The sequence below is a fragment of the Vigna angularis genome, chromosome 9 (genome assembly GCF_016808095.1).
Source record: "Vigna angularis cultivar LongXiaoDou No.4 chromosome 9, ASM1680809v1, whole genome shotgun sequence".
NCBI classification, from domain to species: Eukaryota; Viridiplantae; Streptophyta; class Magnoliopsida; order Fabales; family Fabaceae; genus Vigna; species Vigna angularis.
Genome location: NC_068978.1, coordinates 13,464,587 through 13,482,791, shown reverse-complemented (window position 1 = coordinate 13,482,791; position 18,205 = coordinate 13,464,587). Strand labels below are relative to the sequence as shown.

General features: G+C 38.0%; 1 protein-coding gene across 1 annotated transcript in view; it reads right to left on the bottom strand.

Moving 5' to 3' along the window:
- LOC108346863 (exocyst complex component SEC6) overlaps positions 1–18,205 on the bottom strand; it is a 38,511-nt gene that overhangs the window by 4,575 nt on the left and 15,731 nt on the right. The window contains exons 11-18 of the mRNA XM_017585916.2: positions 10,990–11,128; positions 10,818–10,862; positions 9,718–9,773; positions 6,407–6,515; positions 3,315–3,455; positions 3,028–3,207; positions 2,707–2,790; positions 2,528–2,614 (exon numbers count right to left, since the gene is read on the bottom strand). Of these exons, the coding sequence (XP_017441405.2) occupies positions 2,528–2,614; positions 2,707–2,790; positions 3,028–3,207; positions 3,315–3,455; positions 6,407–6,515; positions 9,718–9,773; positions 10,818–10,862; positions 10,990–11,128 (841 nt within the window). The remainder of the gene's footprint in view (positions 1–2,527; positions 2,615–2,706; positions 2,791–3,027; positions 3,208–3,314; positions 3,456–6,406; positions 6,516–9,717; positions 9,774–10,817; positions 10,863–10,989; positions 11,129–18,205) is intronic.

Genomic DNA, 18,205 nt, shown 5'->3' with positions numbered 1-18,205 from the left:
TCCAAACTATATCAATCATTTGCACCATACCTTAAATTTATTAAAAAAATAAAAGAAATACAATCCAAGAGGGGGCCTCCAGTCTCCGAAACAAGGTAGTTGATATTTGCATATCAATAGTAGGAAAGGAGGAGGAAGGAAGGTTATTGTTTTCTATGTGGGTGACAATGTTGGGCATTTCATGGGTGTCTTTAAAGAAAGTTAATAGTGCACTTTGGAGGAGGACGAAGCAGAAGGAGAAATATTAAAAAAGGTTAAATTATGGAACCAAATTCAAATGTTGATCAGGAAAGCACAGTTTCCTTTAAAAACAAAGATGCTCCTCTACTGGGAGTGATGAGTCACCATTCTTCATTATACACTTAGCTTTCCGCACCATACTTTGTTAGTGAAGTGTGTTTAATTCTCCATTTTTATCTCATTTTCACTATTTGGGCTTAATTTCAAGACTAATTCTTATTTTAATTAATTTGAATGATTTGGGATAAATTCTTTCAATTACTATTTTGCAGGACAACCACTCTTTGAGAGAATAAGTGCACATAATAGCTTGACCGAACGGTCTGCGAAAAACCAAGCCACACCAGATCCACTTGACCGAACGGCCTTATAAACTGCACTGAATGGCCGAACGGCCAGAAAGTCTTGACCGAACGACCTTAGAATGCCAATGCTGAACGGACTGGGGTGACTACACAACATGATCCGAGAAAGCCTTGACCGATCGGATATCAACCGAACAGTCTTCTAAAGGCTTGTCTGAATGGTTCATGAATGAGTACTGAACGGCCAGAAAGATTTGACCGAACGGCCTTGCATGCCTGCACTGAATTACTGAGCAGCAAAGCCTGAGGAGTCTTGACCAACGTCTGGGCCGAACAGCCTTGTGAAGAACACACGAACAGTGACCTTAATGGCCGAACAGCCAGAAGCAATGATCAGATGCACAAGCCTATTCTGGACTTCAAGAGTACAGCCTTCTTTGATAGAGCCCACTAGAAGGGCATTTTGGTCTTTTGGGGTCTATAAAAACCCCAAATCAGATTTCACACACACCTCCTCGGCCACTTTACGTTTTTTGCTAGGGTTTAGCTTTTTGGGGGAGTTTCTTCTTCTTCCTCCCCCTTGGGGGAGGTTTAGGTGTTGCTTTCTGTTGAATATAGTGAAGAAGATTAGGAGAAATCTCCCTTATGTGTTTAGCATACACATAGGGTAGTTTATTTATAATGTAAGATAAGGGTTAAACCCTAAATACAAAATGGGCTAAGCCCAATTAACAGAAACACACAACTTAACATCTAACACTTTCTTTACTTTTATGTATTGAACTCATTCTCTTTACAATTCCATGGTGGAATTTGTCGCTGCACTCAAGTTCTTCTTCATTTCTGCCATCATTTCTGCGTGCATTCTGCGTTTTTTTGGTTTCTGCACTGTTATGCGTTGATACCGATCGGTCACTGCATTAAGTTCGTTTACTAAAAATCGTTCGGTCTCTTCGTCAGGACCGTTCGGCCTTGTTGTTAGAACCGTTCGGTCTTGTGAACAATACCGTTCGGTCTTGTGAAGGACCATTCGGTTGTTAATGCTTTCCCCATTTAATTCAATGCTTTCAATTCTACTTACATCTTTATTTAATTTCCAATTTAATTGCATTCACAAACTCTTTCAAACCCCCCCGCCCCCACTGCGTGTTTGACCTAAGTCTTGAACCACATTTGGTCTTTGAGAGACAACCTAGGAATCACTTCCTAGTCTATACTGCATTCGTATTGCACACCAAATTTGTATGGGCCGCAACAGCCCCATCAAGCATTATAGAACTTTCTTATACGGCAATTATTAAAGTAATAATTCTAAATTAGTAACCAAGTAAATAATGTGAATGATGAAGGTGTGCAAGACATGGATCAGCAGGCAGGCTAGCTAAGGGGAGAACTAGTTATACAAGCATAGCTGGTAGTAGACACACACAAGAAACAGAAATAACTAAGGAGGTAGTTATACAAGCTTACCCAGAGGTATGCTAATAGGAGAAGGGGATATGATGGGAACAACTAGCCATTTTTGTGGTAGTTTTGGAAGAAAATTCGTTTTGTCTTAGGACCCTAGGATCTGGGTTTTCCATTTGTAAGAACTTAGACTCATCAAGCAAAACATCTTCCTTATACTATTTTGTTCTATATGAATTATTTAAACGGTTTCAAGAAAATGAAAACTATTGTGGATAACGATGGTTTGGCTAAGGGAGGCTGTGCACATTGCTGAGTCACTACCAATTATCCAAGTCATTCAGTGGAGCATGGACTAAAAACAGAATCCAAAACTTGAGAGCCCATTTGGTTACAATTTTCTTAATAATTTAGTGCAGTGTTGTTATGTTTCTTTTTGAGGATGACAGATTCTCCTCATTCACAACATTCATCAATGAAAGAATATACATAACTTTCCCAAAAAAAATTAAAGAACTTTAGTTCCCAAAGGCCATGTTAATAACCAACAGTTGTCAAGTTAATGAAATTCAAACCTGATCAGCATAGTTCTGTGGAAGGGCTTCTATGGTGCTGTTACTTAACTCCATTGCAAGGTCATAGCAACGCAAATTGTTGTTAATCTAAAAACAACGTTATATTGAATGTCATTTTAACAAAAAGCAATCCTATGATGAAGTAATAAGCAAATACTTGGCAAAAAAATTACACTAACCATAGCACATAAAGGTTCCAGACCAATTTCAGAAGCTGGCTCTTCAAGTCTCTTCTTTTCAGCTGCTTGAAAATCAATCATTACCTGTAAAAACACATAGTATAACCTAGGATACAAAGCTACCGATATAAGCAGTAAGCACTACATATTATGCTGTGAGGACCACTTCATAATTTCTGGTGATATCTTCCCAATAATGATGTTACACTCAAGTCTCAAAAACTAAGTTCTCTCCAGTTTACCTTTATTCGAGTTTAATTTTCGAACAGACAAATGTAAAATAAGCATGTTATGCTACATCTATATCTTATCTTATATTACCTGAATGGTTGCCAGGGCAATTCTGTATAACATGAGATCAGTGCTATTATCCCGAACAATTTGTACTTGTTCACCAAGTATTCTGAAGAGATCAACAGCAGCAGGGGTATATAATTTCCCATCTTCAGTTTTCTTTGGGGGCTGTGTTCTATCTGCCTCTAAAATGTTCAAGTACCATTTCTGAAAACATTAAGAATAAAGCTTAGTCCTTTTCTATGGTAAAGAAATTACCCAAGAAACATCACAGATTACTAAAGCTAAAAGATAAGTAAGATAGTTAGGATTACCCTAGTTGTAGCTTGCATTCTCTCAACATAGGAGTTCATTAGAGGATCCATTGAACCACTCTCAGAACACACTTGGGCTAGAGACTCATCAACTCCAAGCCCAATCAGATTATCTTGGTATTCAACCACCCAACCAGTTACCTGTTTTGTAAAAAAAAAAAAAGAAAGAAAAACATAAGCCTGGGTCTTTTTTTTTCCCACAAAACATTTAGAGCAATAGAGTATACTTATATTGATTTGTATACATATACACATGTATTGCTGAGTCAGCACATAGTCAATATTAGTTAGCCAACCAGCAGTCTGTTATGGTATTGGAATTAAATGGATTATCCAGTTGTCATTCTATTATGACAGCTAGAATTGATCGGGCTTGAGCTTTCAAAGCCCTATCATGGCTATTGATCCTTTTCTCAGTTGAGCTCTGCATCCAAATTCACTTGCGTTCATACCACCAGATCAGCTTTCTCAGGCAAATTCCGGACAGTACTCCACTCACCTATGCCTATCAAATTACATAGAAACTTGAGTAACAATTTTCTTGTATGGAGAAAATAGGTTGAACCTGTTCCCAATGCATGTTGACTTCACCAGTTTGTTGTTATTCCTCAAATCCCACCAGAATTCCTTTCTCAAACAGATTCTGGTGTGAATGTTGAAATTTCAGCACTCCTTTGGGAACATCAAGGACCAGCTGATTTTGTGTTGGCTTCAAACTCCACTCTTTGGAGCTGTTCTTCCAAGGTCATTGGTTGTGTCCACTCATGGCAACTATGTGAGGAGATACACAATCATTTTCAGGAAAGACTAAAGCCAAAACTCGTCATTTGCGAACTGAACATCACATTACAAAGAAAGGTGATAAGCCTATTGTTCAATTCTAAAGTGAATAAAAGCTTTTGTTGATTGGTCAACTTTCAAATGGTGAATGATTTTCTTCTCAAGAACAGCTTGACAAAATTCTTGAGGGCTCACCTATGAATATGAATCTTTGGTCACTCTGATCAATAGTAAATTTGCTGTATTCAACTTTTAAGAGATTGAATCTTTACCGTCATCTCAAGTGCCTTGAGAAAAACAAGGAAAGCAATAAATATCACATTGTCTCTGAATCTCACTCAGACACCTTCAACTCCATAAACGCCTTCAATTTACATAGAAAAACACCTCTAATCAATCTTTCCAACCATATGTTAACAACAGTGCAGGAGGATGATCCTCTAATTTTCACGAAGAGGTTGGCTTGGCAACAAATCAAAAAGTTTGTTATCAGGTTGGGGCCAAGTATGGTCATGAAGCTGCTGTGTTATCAACGTTTTAATCCTACATACATTCCACAACTCCAGAACTGTCAGAATGTGTTGCCTATGTAATGTTGCTCATCAAAGTGTTCAATACACCATACCAGTGACCAATACAGTTATCTTCAGGCTTATTTACCTAATTCAGTACCACCTAAACCGTCTAAGAACTGGTATGTGGACTTGGGTGCCACTCATCACATTACTATGAATCATCAAATCATGAATGAAGTTCCTAACACTAGCAATGAAGATGTATGCCTAGGGCATGGTCCAGGTTTTCCTACTCCCTATATTGCTTATTCAGTGCTTCCTTCCCCTCTTCCCCTTTCTCATCTCATCTCAAACTTCATCTTAATAATGTTTTAATTATTCCTAAGATCAATAAAAAGCTAGTTATTTTTATTCAATTTGCCAAGGATAAATCTGCTTACTTTGAATTTCATCCCACTCAATGGGTCATTAAATCTCAAGTTGATAATCCTGTTCACCTTCTAGGTGTTTTGGGTCAAGAGGGTCTCTATGCTTGTCCTCATATTTGTCAGCCTTTCTCGAGTCTTCAAGGTGTTCATAGCTCTTCTATGACTACTATAAATGCTACTATAGGATAGTGTTTTGCTTGGAGAAAATATTATCTTCAGGAAAAGCAGGAAGCAAAATGTTATTCGATCTTCTGTGAGGATAGAGCAATGGCATCCCTCACCTATGAGCTTATATGAGTAAAATAGTTTCTAAAAGAATTAGGTTTTCGTAACAGGCAGCTGATGAAGATGTATTATGATAATCAAGCCACTCACCACATTGTGTCCAATCCAGTGTTCCATGAGAGACCAAACACATTGAAAGTGATTGCCATTTTATTCGAGAAAAATTGTTGTCCAAGGAAATATGCATTGTGTTTGTTAGATAAAATTATCAACTTGCAAATGTTTTAACAAAATGCTTAAGAGCTCGTTGGATTGAATTTATTTGCTCCAAGTTTTGCACATACAATTTGTAGGCTCCACCTTAAGGCCGTTTTAGGATAAATACTGTTAAATAGGATTTATTGTAAGATATTGTGTGCTTTGTGTTGAACCTAGTACCTTGATGTATCTCTTAGAATTCTCTTCTCTTCCCTCTCATACATTGTATCAGATGTATCCAAAATGATTATAAATATGAAATCTTAAGAGAGAGACACATGCTCTCAAATTCATTCTAGTATTTCTGTGTATCTTTCTCAAGTATCTAAAACCTCCAAGCCTCTACCCTATTGGCATCATGTGTTTGACACAACAGCATACCTCAAAAATGGACTACCTTCTTTCTCATCTCTGATTTTTGCTGAAGCATATTAGCTAAGTTAAAGAGGCAACGCAAGCAAAAGAATAAGGAGAAGAAATTTTCCACTGCCACCGCTGACATGGGTGTTCAAAGCTGCCACTGTGACTCTCAAAAAGAAGCTCTCTAATTACTATGACATCTCACGAAGATGTGCAAGCAACAGCATTTTCACCATTACTATCATGCTCCACACTCCAAGATTCTCCTCTCAATTTGACAAGTACCACAAGTTTACCTCTTCAGAATCTTCTTCCTTTCTCTTCTCCCTCATGACAAAAAATCCATTGAATGTTAACATTACATAAAAAATAGAGTCTAATACAGATGAATTGGATGGATAATAACTTATTTTCTCATATGCCACAGATTTGGAAAGTTTGAGGCCAGCTCTCCTTTATCTAGGAAAAATGACATTCTAAGAAAGTAATAACATGTTATACATAAATAAAAACTCCAGAGAAATACCTTTAAAATCTCAATGTTCGTTAATTCATTTGCTCTGTCGCTGAGCAATCTTAGCATCTGAATAAACCTCTCAGTATAAAGATTTACCATCAGTTGGAATATTTCATATCTGCCAGAATTAAAAAATGAATTAGAACAAATGAAACATGTACATAAAGCATTTTATGTTGTAAATAGCAGGTTACTAAGATAAAAAGTATGCTCAATGTCTCTATATTAATTAGGAAAAATATAATTTAGAATATTCCTATTTATTTTAGCATATTGTTTATTTCCATTTTTTAGGCTTTTGGTTATTAGAATGTAATAGGTGATCAATAAATAATTCTTTATTTTTCAAGTTGGTACAAGAGAGCCCGGTTTCCATTGCCTTGTTAACTACAGTCATTATCATTGAGGTTAGTTGTGGAACAGAAAGGTGTGTCCCACTCACTGCTGCCACAGACAGGGTCGTCAGGACCTCATGCGCACCAAGGGGTGGCATCTTATTCAACTTGGATTTGGTTCCAATGCCAAACAGGTTTTCTTTTTTACGAATCAGAGCGATAACAGTTGAATTGTTATTATCTCTTTGTTAGGGTGTTTTTCAATATGAAAGCTTTTAAAGATGAACTAGATCATTTGAAAACAATGATTGAATCAATGACTAAGTCATCTAGGTTGTATACCATACCCATGAAAAGTAACACTAAATTCAATACATTTGACCCCATTGTCTTACGGTGTTCAGATTCTTCATTCATAAGCAACTGATCACATGACTCCTTTTCCTAAGCTCTTCAATTCGAATGTTAAAATGACCAATGAACAACTCATTATAATTGCAAAAGATGATAGTGTACCCATATTCAAATATGGGAATATCACTTTAGAATGATCTATTGTATTAAAGGATGGATGTCTTACATGTCCCACAACTAACCAATAACCTTATCTCTACACAAACGGTTTGAATTGTTCAGTAAATTTTTTCTCTTCTTGTGTATTTCAGGACCTTGGCACGAGAAAGACAATTTTAATTGGTAAGGAGTAGAGTCAGTTGTACCTATTGGAACTCAAGGACCAAATCAAAAATAAAGGTCATAAGACAACAAGCAACGTTAGAAACAACGGTAAATTCCCAAATATGGCTTCATCAGAAAAGACTTGGGCCCTCTTTCAACCTTATAAGATCTTTGTTCCCACATTTGTTCATTACCTAGTCTATTGAGTCTTTCAAATATGATATTTGTCAACTACCAAAGCATCATCGTGCATCTTATCCCTCATTTGGTAAAAGGAGTATTTTAACCATTTGACAATATTCATTATGATGATTGGGGACCAATTTTAGAATCTATTTCTGAAGCAAAATAGTTTGTTACTATTATTGATAATTAAACTAGTGTAATGTGGACATACCTTATGAAAAGTAAATCTAAGGCCTTCCAATTTTTTGTTAATTTTGTCTATCCTTTTGTTAGGGGTTGGAAGGTATATGAGAGAAAAAGGTATAGGAGAGAAGGAGAAGGCCGAATGGGGGAAGACGGAAGACCAAGCCGAACGGTGGAAAGCGGGGAGAGGCCAGACCGAACGGTGGAAGGCGAGGAGAGGCCAGACCGAACGGTGGAAGGCGGGGAGAGGTTAGGCCAAACGGTGGAAGACGGTGAGGAGTCGAGCCGAACAGGCCGAAGGCAGTGAGAGCTCGAGCAGAGCGATGGGAAGCAACAAAGACCTTGAGCCGATCGGTTGAAGAGTGACTATCCTAACTGGGACAACAGTTAGGATAGGCAGGAAATATTTATTAATAATTATAGTAAATAGAGCTATATCCTAGGAAAATATTCAGTACAAGTTAATTACAGTAATTAGAGTTATATCCTAGGGAAATATTCAGTACAAGTTAATTACAGTAATTAGAGCTATATCCTAGAGAAAAATTCACTATAAGCTGAAAACTATGCGTTGAGATATAGTATAATAATAAGGAATGTGGGGGCTCTGGGCTCAACCAATTAGTTGGTCATAGTGCGTGCAGCGAATATGAAAGGTACAAGAATTGAACCGTTCCAGTATTAAATATGGATAGATTATAATAGGCACATGTTAACATCCGTAAGATAGACATTACACAATATGTATCAATGATTGATTCCCTTTGTACTCTAACATGTAATAAAAATTGAAACAAGTGTTTCTAAGAGCATCCCCAATGGGATTTTCTCTACCCATTCATGCAGTAATAAAAAATCCATTCCATAACATTTTCCATTGGATAGTAACTCTGTAGGACCCATTTAAGTTTTGGGCTCCTCTGCACAAAAATTCTTTCTTTTCTGCATATTGTGGGCACTTAATATAATATTAATTTTAAATATTGAAATATTTAACTTTAGGACAAAAGCTTTCCATTTTAATATGTAGGGAAGTGTCTCAATGTTGGCCCAGTTTTGTTGGAGTGTCTTGGAATCTTTTGGCATGTGTTGGCTCACAGTTTTCTTTCATTTATTATAATTTATATTTTTACTTCTATGTATAAATTAGAAAGGGATGCTCAACTTTGCATGTACTTTAAAAGCTGTTATTAATTTTAATTTATCTTATGTGTACTAAATATTAAAATTAATTTACATTTAATTAAAATGTGCTATGTTTTTTTATTATTTAATAATAATAATTAATTGAATATTAAATTTACATGTGTATAAGTAATGATTTGATTGTATTAATGACTGATTCCCTTTACATTCCATTATGTTATTATGGATAATACACACGTGTACCTCTGAGACACAACATTCGCATATCTTTCGTCTCCATAACATGTATTAGTATAGAGGTAGGAGGTCAAGTTATGACTTTGTTCTCAATGTCTCACATTTTCTGTTATTCCTTTCTTTCTCTCACTTTTTACAATACTCATTTTAGAAAAAAAAAAACATACTCTCCAGAAAAACTAATTTGAATTTTTTTAAGAAACCTTTGATGATATACAAAGCACATGTCAGGGTAGTTTTGAGGGGTTAGCGAAGTAAATACTATTGTTTTGTCAGGAACGTGTTATCCTAATCGGGAGAGGTTAAGCTCTCTGCATTGTATCTCTGATTGTTTTGTGAATAAAGAATCTTTTCAGCATTCTTGTGTTGTGTTTGAGTGAAGAGAAGTGAGTTCCATTAGGTTCTTGATTAAAGAACCTAACATGTCATACCTAAACAGGGAGAAATTATAGTACAAAGCACATCAAAAATCTCAAAATGACATCTTTAATTAGCAGAAAGTTTGTTCAAAAGCTGTGAAGAGTGAAAAGGTAGTATATTCAATGTAGAGCAAACCTTGGAGGAAAGCAAGGGGCAACGTAGTCATAGACATCTCCAAGCTCTTCACCAATCTATATACCATTTAAGTAAAAAGGTCTATAAGTAATAGAGAATAATACTGGACTTCACCTACAGAAATCTGAAAATGATATGATATTTTGAATAATTACATTAACAATTGTACTGTAAATACGAGATCACGACAAATATGGAATTCCTTCATAGCATGAATCAGTTGATATAATTGACTTGGGTGTATCAAATAATTGACAAAAGGAGAGGGGGAAGAGGGTGAGTGAGAAAATTTATTATTAAAAGTGAGATTAAAATTATACAATATAATTTCCAACCAATAACACATCCACTTATGCAAAAATGAATATAATAAGTGAAACAAGATTCTCACATTGCACTTTCACTAATAACAGCTTTAAAATACTTAAGGAGTATACACGACAATTAAAATTTTAAGTGGGATATAGAGAAGATACATCATTGGGATGTGGAAGCCCTTCCTCATTCATTTCCAATTAAATTATAAGCAAGTTTACTCAAATGATAGTTTATATATAACACTTAACAATATGGTTTCATAAGGAATGGTTACATTTTCATAAACTGTTTTTAATGCTGTCCTCCAGCATTCTTTACAGGTGAAGCCGAGTGGCAATCCCAATGTCCAGTCTTTAACAAGCATGCATGAACTTTAAAATGCAATGACTAGCTAAATGTTAGTTATACAAGTCCATCATATAACCAACTCAATCTTACTGAAATATGAGCAGTTATTGATAGTTTTAAATTAGACTTAATTGATTACAGCTAATTGTTTCTACCATATAAACAGGATATCCTCTCATCATGAATATCTAAGATATTCCAACACTTTTCAAGTAAATGTGTATGGATCATTATGCCAAGATTATCAAACATATAGTTGAGCCAGGTATCCGTAAGCCTAATTGAAAATGTCTGGAGGTTGATCACTAGAGTATACAAATGATTTTGCAATCTGCCTAACAGAAAGTCATAAATGTTTATTAGAGTATATAATATGTTATAAATGCTTTTACAGAAAGTAAAAAGATCAGAAGCTAAAAATTAGTCAAACATACCGCTCGTGCTTCCTCTAAAGCTGCTTTCAAGTCCTCAAACACATACTGATTCATAAATGAAATTAACAGTGAGTTGCATAAAGAATAGCAAATTTACATTGGTGTACAAGCAAGTCAGTGTCTGCATATTTTTAGCAGGAAAGGGAACATGCAGAACAGTAATATGACTAACCTCAGTGAGAAGCTTGTTAAACCGTCCTTCTACAGTCTTCCTTATTTGTTCATAGCATTTATCCTTATAGCCTTTCCCCTGAACCTTTAGTTTTTGTTGTGTTAAATTTTTTGAAGAAGCCATTGTGTTTGTCGACTTTCTGTAATTTATCAGTGAACAGAATTTTGAGTGATGAGGGTAGGGGGTTGTGGGGCTTTCCTGACAGATCAGCTTGGTATACAGAGTAAGAAGAGATGAAGATGTTGGGAAAACAGTTAAAAATATGAGCACATGTCTCATGATAAAACAAGCAAGTATAACAGAGAAATAAGACAATTATTTTTATTTCATGGTAATGAATAAGAAAGTTCTAAAGCATGTCATACTAAATTTATATAAGTTTTCTGAATATGTTTCATATGTAACATTGCAATAGGTACTTCAATTGCTATTATTGTCAATGGCAAGTGGCGGCCCATGGCAGAGGCCAAACATCCCCCATCGTATCATAGTAGATTGCACCACAATCAATGCAGTAGAAAGCCGAGCAATGGTATAAAAACGTAAAATTTAATAAAAGTAATCATAAAAATGAAATAAAAATAATGAGTAGCTTAATTGTTGAAATGTAATGTATTTTCTGGTGGGCTTTTTAGGAGCCTTCTGTTTTTCCTTTTTATGTTGATCTACTATCCCTTAAATAGGGTAGTATGTGTATTAGGGTTTAGTGAACAACAATAATAAAAAATTTAGTTTCTCTCCCAACTCTTTAAGTGTGTCTTCATAGGTGACAAGTTGATTTCTAGGAAAAGCAAGAAGCATAATGTAGTAGCAAGGTATAGGGCATAAGTAGTGTATAGAACTATGGCTTTTGCCACTTGTGAGTGACTTTCTTTGACTCAATTGGAGAGATTACACAAAATGACTCAATTGTGATAACCAAACTACCCTTCATATTGCCTAAATTCCAACATTCCATAAGAGAACTAAACATATTGATATAGATTGTCCCTTCATTATGAAAAGATTTCATTTGGATACATTACTACTTAGTTTGTTAACTCCAATGATCATGGCATAAGTCTTCACCAAATCATTGTGGGGTGGTAGAACTAATTATATTTGTAGCAAGCTTAGTGCATATAATTTTTATACACCAACTTGAGGGAGAGTGTTAGGTTTCTTGGGAACAAGAAACCGGATTTTTCAGCTTCAGTAAAGAAATAAGCACTCAAACCTTACTGCACAATGTAAGATAATACTTTAATTAAAGAAAACATGATACAGAAAACATCCAATAGCTTCCAAGGGAAGAAATTCCCTTCAACACAAGTTAAGACCTGGTTTTGAATAAACTACTAAACCACCAGAACTAGAACCCTCCTTAAAAGACAAAAACTGTCTAACTACTAATTAAAACTTCTCCTAACTACGGTTTAAACTCTTCCTAACTACCCCTAACCACTTCATACTAACTTCTATGTTTTATTTTTGCCAAACTATCTAAAAATTGTCAACAAACTATCTAATACATTACATATCCTATCATTACTCACCACTGCAAAACAACCTTGTCCTTAAGGTTGTAATCTAAAAACCGGTCCTTAATCGTTGCGACAACTTCCCATGCAACTGCCTCAAGGATTCCTTTCGGCCGTTGGATTAATCCTTGAATCTGCAAAGATCTAACTTTGACGACATAATCTTTTGCAAATAGATGCTTAATAAGCAGTCTGACTCAGCTTCCAAAATCAACAAGTTTATTAATGGAGTTTACTAGCAATCGATTTTCATAACAAGTAAGTAACCCAAGACAAAAGGGAGATCGTCCAACTTTCTTGTCCTTCTTGGATAGGGCCTACCACTTTGTCAAGAAATACTCCCCCGAATGGTTTTCTAATGTTGGGTTTACTAGAGACACCAATATCTTGAATTCTTGAATGACTTTTTCCCCCCTCCCTATCCTTGTTACTACTGCCATCCTCTCACGTAAAATTTCCACACTCCCAATCTATGTTACTGCTGCCAAACTCTCAAATAACATGTTTCCCTTGTTCCCTTCAACTATCCTTAGTTGAGGTATTGCAAGATCTTCCCAAGAAAGGTTATGGGATTTCTGTTGCCAGGTCTTGAACCCCTTGACTGCATTTTTTCCCATGTTATTGATGGTTAGGTGTATTTCTATTGTTCCTGTGATGTTCTGGACTTCAAAAACGTTTTCTGTCCCACAACGAACTAACTTTGAACCATCTACACTCAAAACAGCCTCATCTTTAACTTTACTCGTAGAAGTAATGGTTACAATGTTCCCACCACATTCCGCCTTCTTTCCTCTATCTTCACCCTCCTTCACTGTTTTGACAAATTCACCAAGACCTACCACACTATCTCCACTAAAACCAACAACTTTTGCAACTTCATTATGAGAAGCAAGAGTCACAACATTCATATCACAGTCTTGGTCTCCACCTTCCTGTTCACTGATATCATTTTCTCTTTTCTTCTCCAATTGATGGAATTGTCTCCTGCATTTGAGGGTTTCTTGGCTTTCTTGATGTCATGAAGAAGTTCCTCTCTCCCTCCCTTTCTTGCTCTGTCAACAGATTTTTCCCTTCCTTTAGAGTCCCTTTTTTGAATCTGGACATCCAGAATCTTATTACATTCCCGTATCATTTCTTCCAAGTTTTGGAAACTTTTTCTCATCTCTTGATGCCCCTTTTCCAGTTTGCTGCTCCCCCTCTACAAAGTATTGAAGCTTCCTCCCATGCTTTCCCTCCTTCTTGATTTGGCAGGTTGAATCAATTTGTTAGGTTTCTTAGGAACAAGAAACCGGATTTTTCAGATTTAGTCAAGAAATAAGCACTCAAATCTTAGTGCACAACGTAAGATAATACTTTAATTAAAGAAAACATAATACAAAAAACATCCAACAACTTCCAAGGGAAGAAATTCCCTTCAACACAGGTTAAGACCTGGTTCTGAATAAACTACTCAACCACCAGAACTAGAACACCCCCTCCTTAAAAGACAAAAACTGCCTAACTACTAATAAAACTTCCCTTAACTGCTGTCTAAACTCCTCCTAACTACTTCATACTAACTTCTATATTTTATTTTTGCCAAATGTTCAACAAACTGTCTAATACATTACATATCCTATCAGAGAGTGTTAGGGAACTAATTGTATATAAGAGGAGGGGAAAAGCCACATAGCCTAACTGCCAAGAAGGCAGTTAGGTAGGAGGAGGTTGGGTTTCTGTTAGTCTATTAGTGGTTTGTATAAAGGGAGGTTAGGAGTTGTATAGGAGGGGGTTTTGGAGTCTTATTCGTGGACAGGAACACTTTGGTCCTGTAGGGGGAGGTTAAGCTCTCTGTTACTCAATTGTATCCAGCATTCTTGATTGGTTGATAATACAAAGAGGTTATACAGTCTATATTGTGAGTCTGTGTGTGTAAACTGGGTTTCCTATAGGTTCTTGAGTAAAGAACGTATCAGAGAGTGTCCAATGTATTTTAATATATAAGTCAAGGCCCATTTCTGTGTAATGCAATGTACATGAATCATGATATATAATATTTTATTTTATTATGTTGGAGATTGTTAGGTTCCTAATTCAAGAACCTAAGGTAAACGCACACTATTCACCAGAAACTTCTGTATAACTCTCGTTGAATTATCCACAAACACGAATACAAGGTCTGGATACAGCTAGAGAGCTTAACCTCCCCCTACAGGAATCACGCTTCCTGTACAACTCACACAACAACCCCATTCTCTATTCAATTATTCCCTCTTTTATACTACCCATCCCGCCTTTCCTAACTGTTATTGCAGTTAGGCTAACTAACTTCTAATTATTTCTCTTTCTCCTCTCATATACACGTAACTTCCTAACATTACCCTCCCCTTCTTCAGCAACCTTGTCCTCAAGGTTGAAATTAAAATCAGGATACTGATCTTGGATAGTCAACACGTCTTCCCACGTAGCTCCTTCGCTGCCACCCTCCTGCCACTGAACCAGGATCTGTTGTATTTTCTCATTCCCTTGTTGTCGTTGCCTCGTCCCCAACACTCTCACTGGCCAATATGTAGGCCCCTCTGCTTGTAGCTCAGTTGGTAGAACCTTCTCAACCTTCTTTGGTCCCACCGCTTTCTTGAGTTGTGACACATGAAAGACTGCATGTATACGTGCATTTTCTGGCAGTTGTAGTTGGAATGCCACTGGGCCCACCTGCTGTAGCACCTGGAAAGGGCCAAAGTATCGAGCTGCTAGTTTAGGATGTAAACGAACTGGTATAGATGCTTGCTTATGGGGTCTAATTTTAAGATAGACCCAATCCCCCACTTTAATGTCCACATCTCTTCTCTTCTTATTCGCTTGATTCACCATTAAATCCTGAGCACGACTTAGGTGAAATTTCAGTTGCCTCAAAGCCTCGTCCCTTGTCATGAGGTCTTGTGCGACTGCCTCTACCACTGACTCCCCCGGTACAAATCTGTTCAAGGATGGAGGAGCTCTTCCATAGACCGTTTCAAACGGTGTGCATCTCGCAGCTCTCTGGTAGCTGGTGTTGTACCAGTACTCAGCCCACGGTAACACTGCATGCCAGTTCTTGGGCTGCTCTGAGCAAAAACATCTCAGATATCCCTCCAAAATCCGATTAATTACCTCGGTCTGTCCATCCGTGGCCGGGTGGTAAGCAGTACTCATATTGAGCTGTGTCCCCTGCATTCTAAAAAGCTCCCTCCACAACGTACTCAAGAACAAAGGATCTCGATCACTCACAATTGAAATAGGGACCCCATGTAGCTTGACAATCTCTCGGATAAACACCTCCGCCACCGTTTTAGCGAATAAGGATGTCTAAGTGCCATAAAGTGTGCGTATTTGCTCAGCCTATCCACCATAACCAATATAGCATCATAACCTTGTGATTTAGGTAGCTTTACAATAAAATCCATGGTGATCTCCTCCCATACTGCTTGCGGTATCGGTAGAGGTTGCAACAACCCTTGGGGGGAAGCTGCCATATACTTGTGCTGCTGACAAATCACGCATCCAGCCACAAAATCGGTGACAGCTTTCTTCATACCCTTCCAATAAAGCGACTGGGCTATCTTCCTATATGTTCTAAATACCCCAGAATGTCCCCCGGTCTTCGTTACGTGAAACTCAGTCAATAGTTTGGGAATCCAGGTAGATGTTTCGGATATTACAAGTCTCCCCTTGTAGTGCAGGCGGTCATTCTCTAGAGTATACGCCGCATGGCATTCGGGATCCCTCTGAATGTCAGCTATTATCTTTTTCAACGTCTCATCTCTTTCCACCTCCTTTAATACCTCCTGAAAATCCTGCCAGTAGGACCTGGACATCACTCGTAACTCTGCCTCCTCCATTTCTCCTGCTTCCTTCCTTGATAAAGCATCAGCCACCGTATTGGAACTCCCCTTCTTATACATGATTTCGAAATCATAGCCCATCAACTTGGCTATCCAGTTTTGTTGGCTATATGTAGTAATCCTTTGCTCCAATAGATACTTTAAACTGCGTTGATCAGTATGCACCACAAACTTCCTCCCTAGTAGATAAGGTCTCCAGTGTTGGATTGCCAACACTAACGCCATTAACTCTTTTTCGTATACCGATTTGTTCATGGAAGTCTCGGACAGTGCTTTGCTAAAAAACGCAAGGGGTTTCTTGCTTTGGGTGAGTACAGCTCCTATTCCCCCTCCTGAGGCATCGCATTCAACGTGGAACTCCTGATTAAAATCAGGCAAAGTTAAAACTGGTGCTGTAGTGACCGCCTTCTTCAGTTCTGCCATGGCGTGACTGGCTTGCTCTGACCATAAAAATTTGCCTTTCTTCAACAACTCAGTCAAAGGCTTAGCTATTTTTCCATATCCCCTCACAAATCTCCTGTAATACCCCGTTAAACCTAGGAATCCCCTTAATGCTTTCAGAGTCTTCGGTTCTTTCCATTCTACCACGGCCTTGACTTTTTCCCCATCCATTTCAACTCCTGCTTCTGAAATTTGATGCCCCAAGTACGCTATTTTCTTTTTCCCAAACTCACATTTCCTTTTGTTAGCTATCCAGTCACTTCCTTCTAATACTTCCAACACCATATTTACATGTCCCAGGTGCTCCTCCCAGCTGGCACTGTAAACTAAAATATCATCGAAGAAGACCAATACAAATTTTCGTAAGTACCTTTGCAACAGTTCATTCATCGCATTCTGGAACGTTGACGGTGCATTCGTGAGACCGAAGGGCATCACGAGGAACTCGTAGTGGCCCTGGTGAGTCCTAAATGCCGTTTTGTGTATGTCCTCTTCCCCCATTCTGACCTGGTGATAGCCGCTTTTAAGGTCGATCTTCGAAAAATAAGCAGCCCCTCTCAACTCGTCCAGGAGCTCTTCGATGACAGGGATGGGAAATTTGTTTGGAATCGTCGCTCGGTTTAACGCTCGATAGTCCACGCAAAAACGCCAGCTTTTATCTTTCTTCTGTACCAGTATCACCGGACTGGAATATGGACTCGAACTGGGTCGTATTATTCCCGCTCGCAACATGTCAGCCACTTGCCTCTCGATCTCGCCTTTTAACAGATGTGGGTAACGATAGGGGCGGACGTTCACTGGGTTTTCTCCTTCTTTTAATGGTATCTGGTGCACCAAGTCTCGAGTCGGTGGTAACCCCTGCACTTCTCGAAAAACACGGTAGTGCTTCTGCAGAAGCGTCCCCATCTCTGCCCTCTGTGCTTCTGTCAAATCCACCTCTTCTTCCCGGTCCAGCTCATTCTCCACTCGGCCCAACTCCCAAATAATCAGCCATGACTCAGCATCTGTCATTTTCAACAAAGCTTGTGGCTCCACCAGCTGTCGGGTTAGAGCAGGATCTCCGTGTATCACCACCCTTTTACCCCCCGTGCAATACCCCATGGTCATTGCCCTCCAATTTAACACTACTTCACCCAATTTTTCTAACCACTCCACCCCCAATATAGCATCGACTCCGCCTAACTCAAAGAGATGAAACTTCTCTTCAATCTCCGCCTCCCCCAGAACAACGACGACTCTCTCACAGCAACCCCTTGTTATCTTTCTCTGTCCATCCCCTAGACTTACAGTATACGGGACCGTATCTGTAATAGTTAGTTCCAACTCCTCCGCCAACCTCCGATTAATAAAATTGTGACTGGCCCCGCTATCAATGAGGACCAACACCTCTCGGTC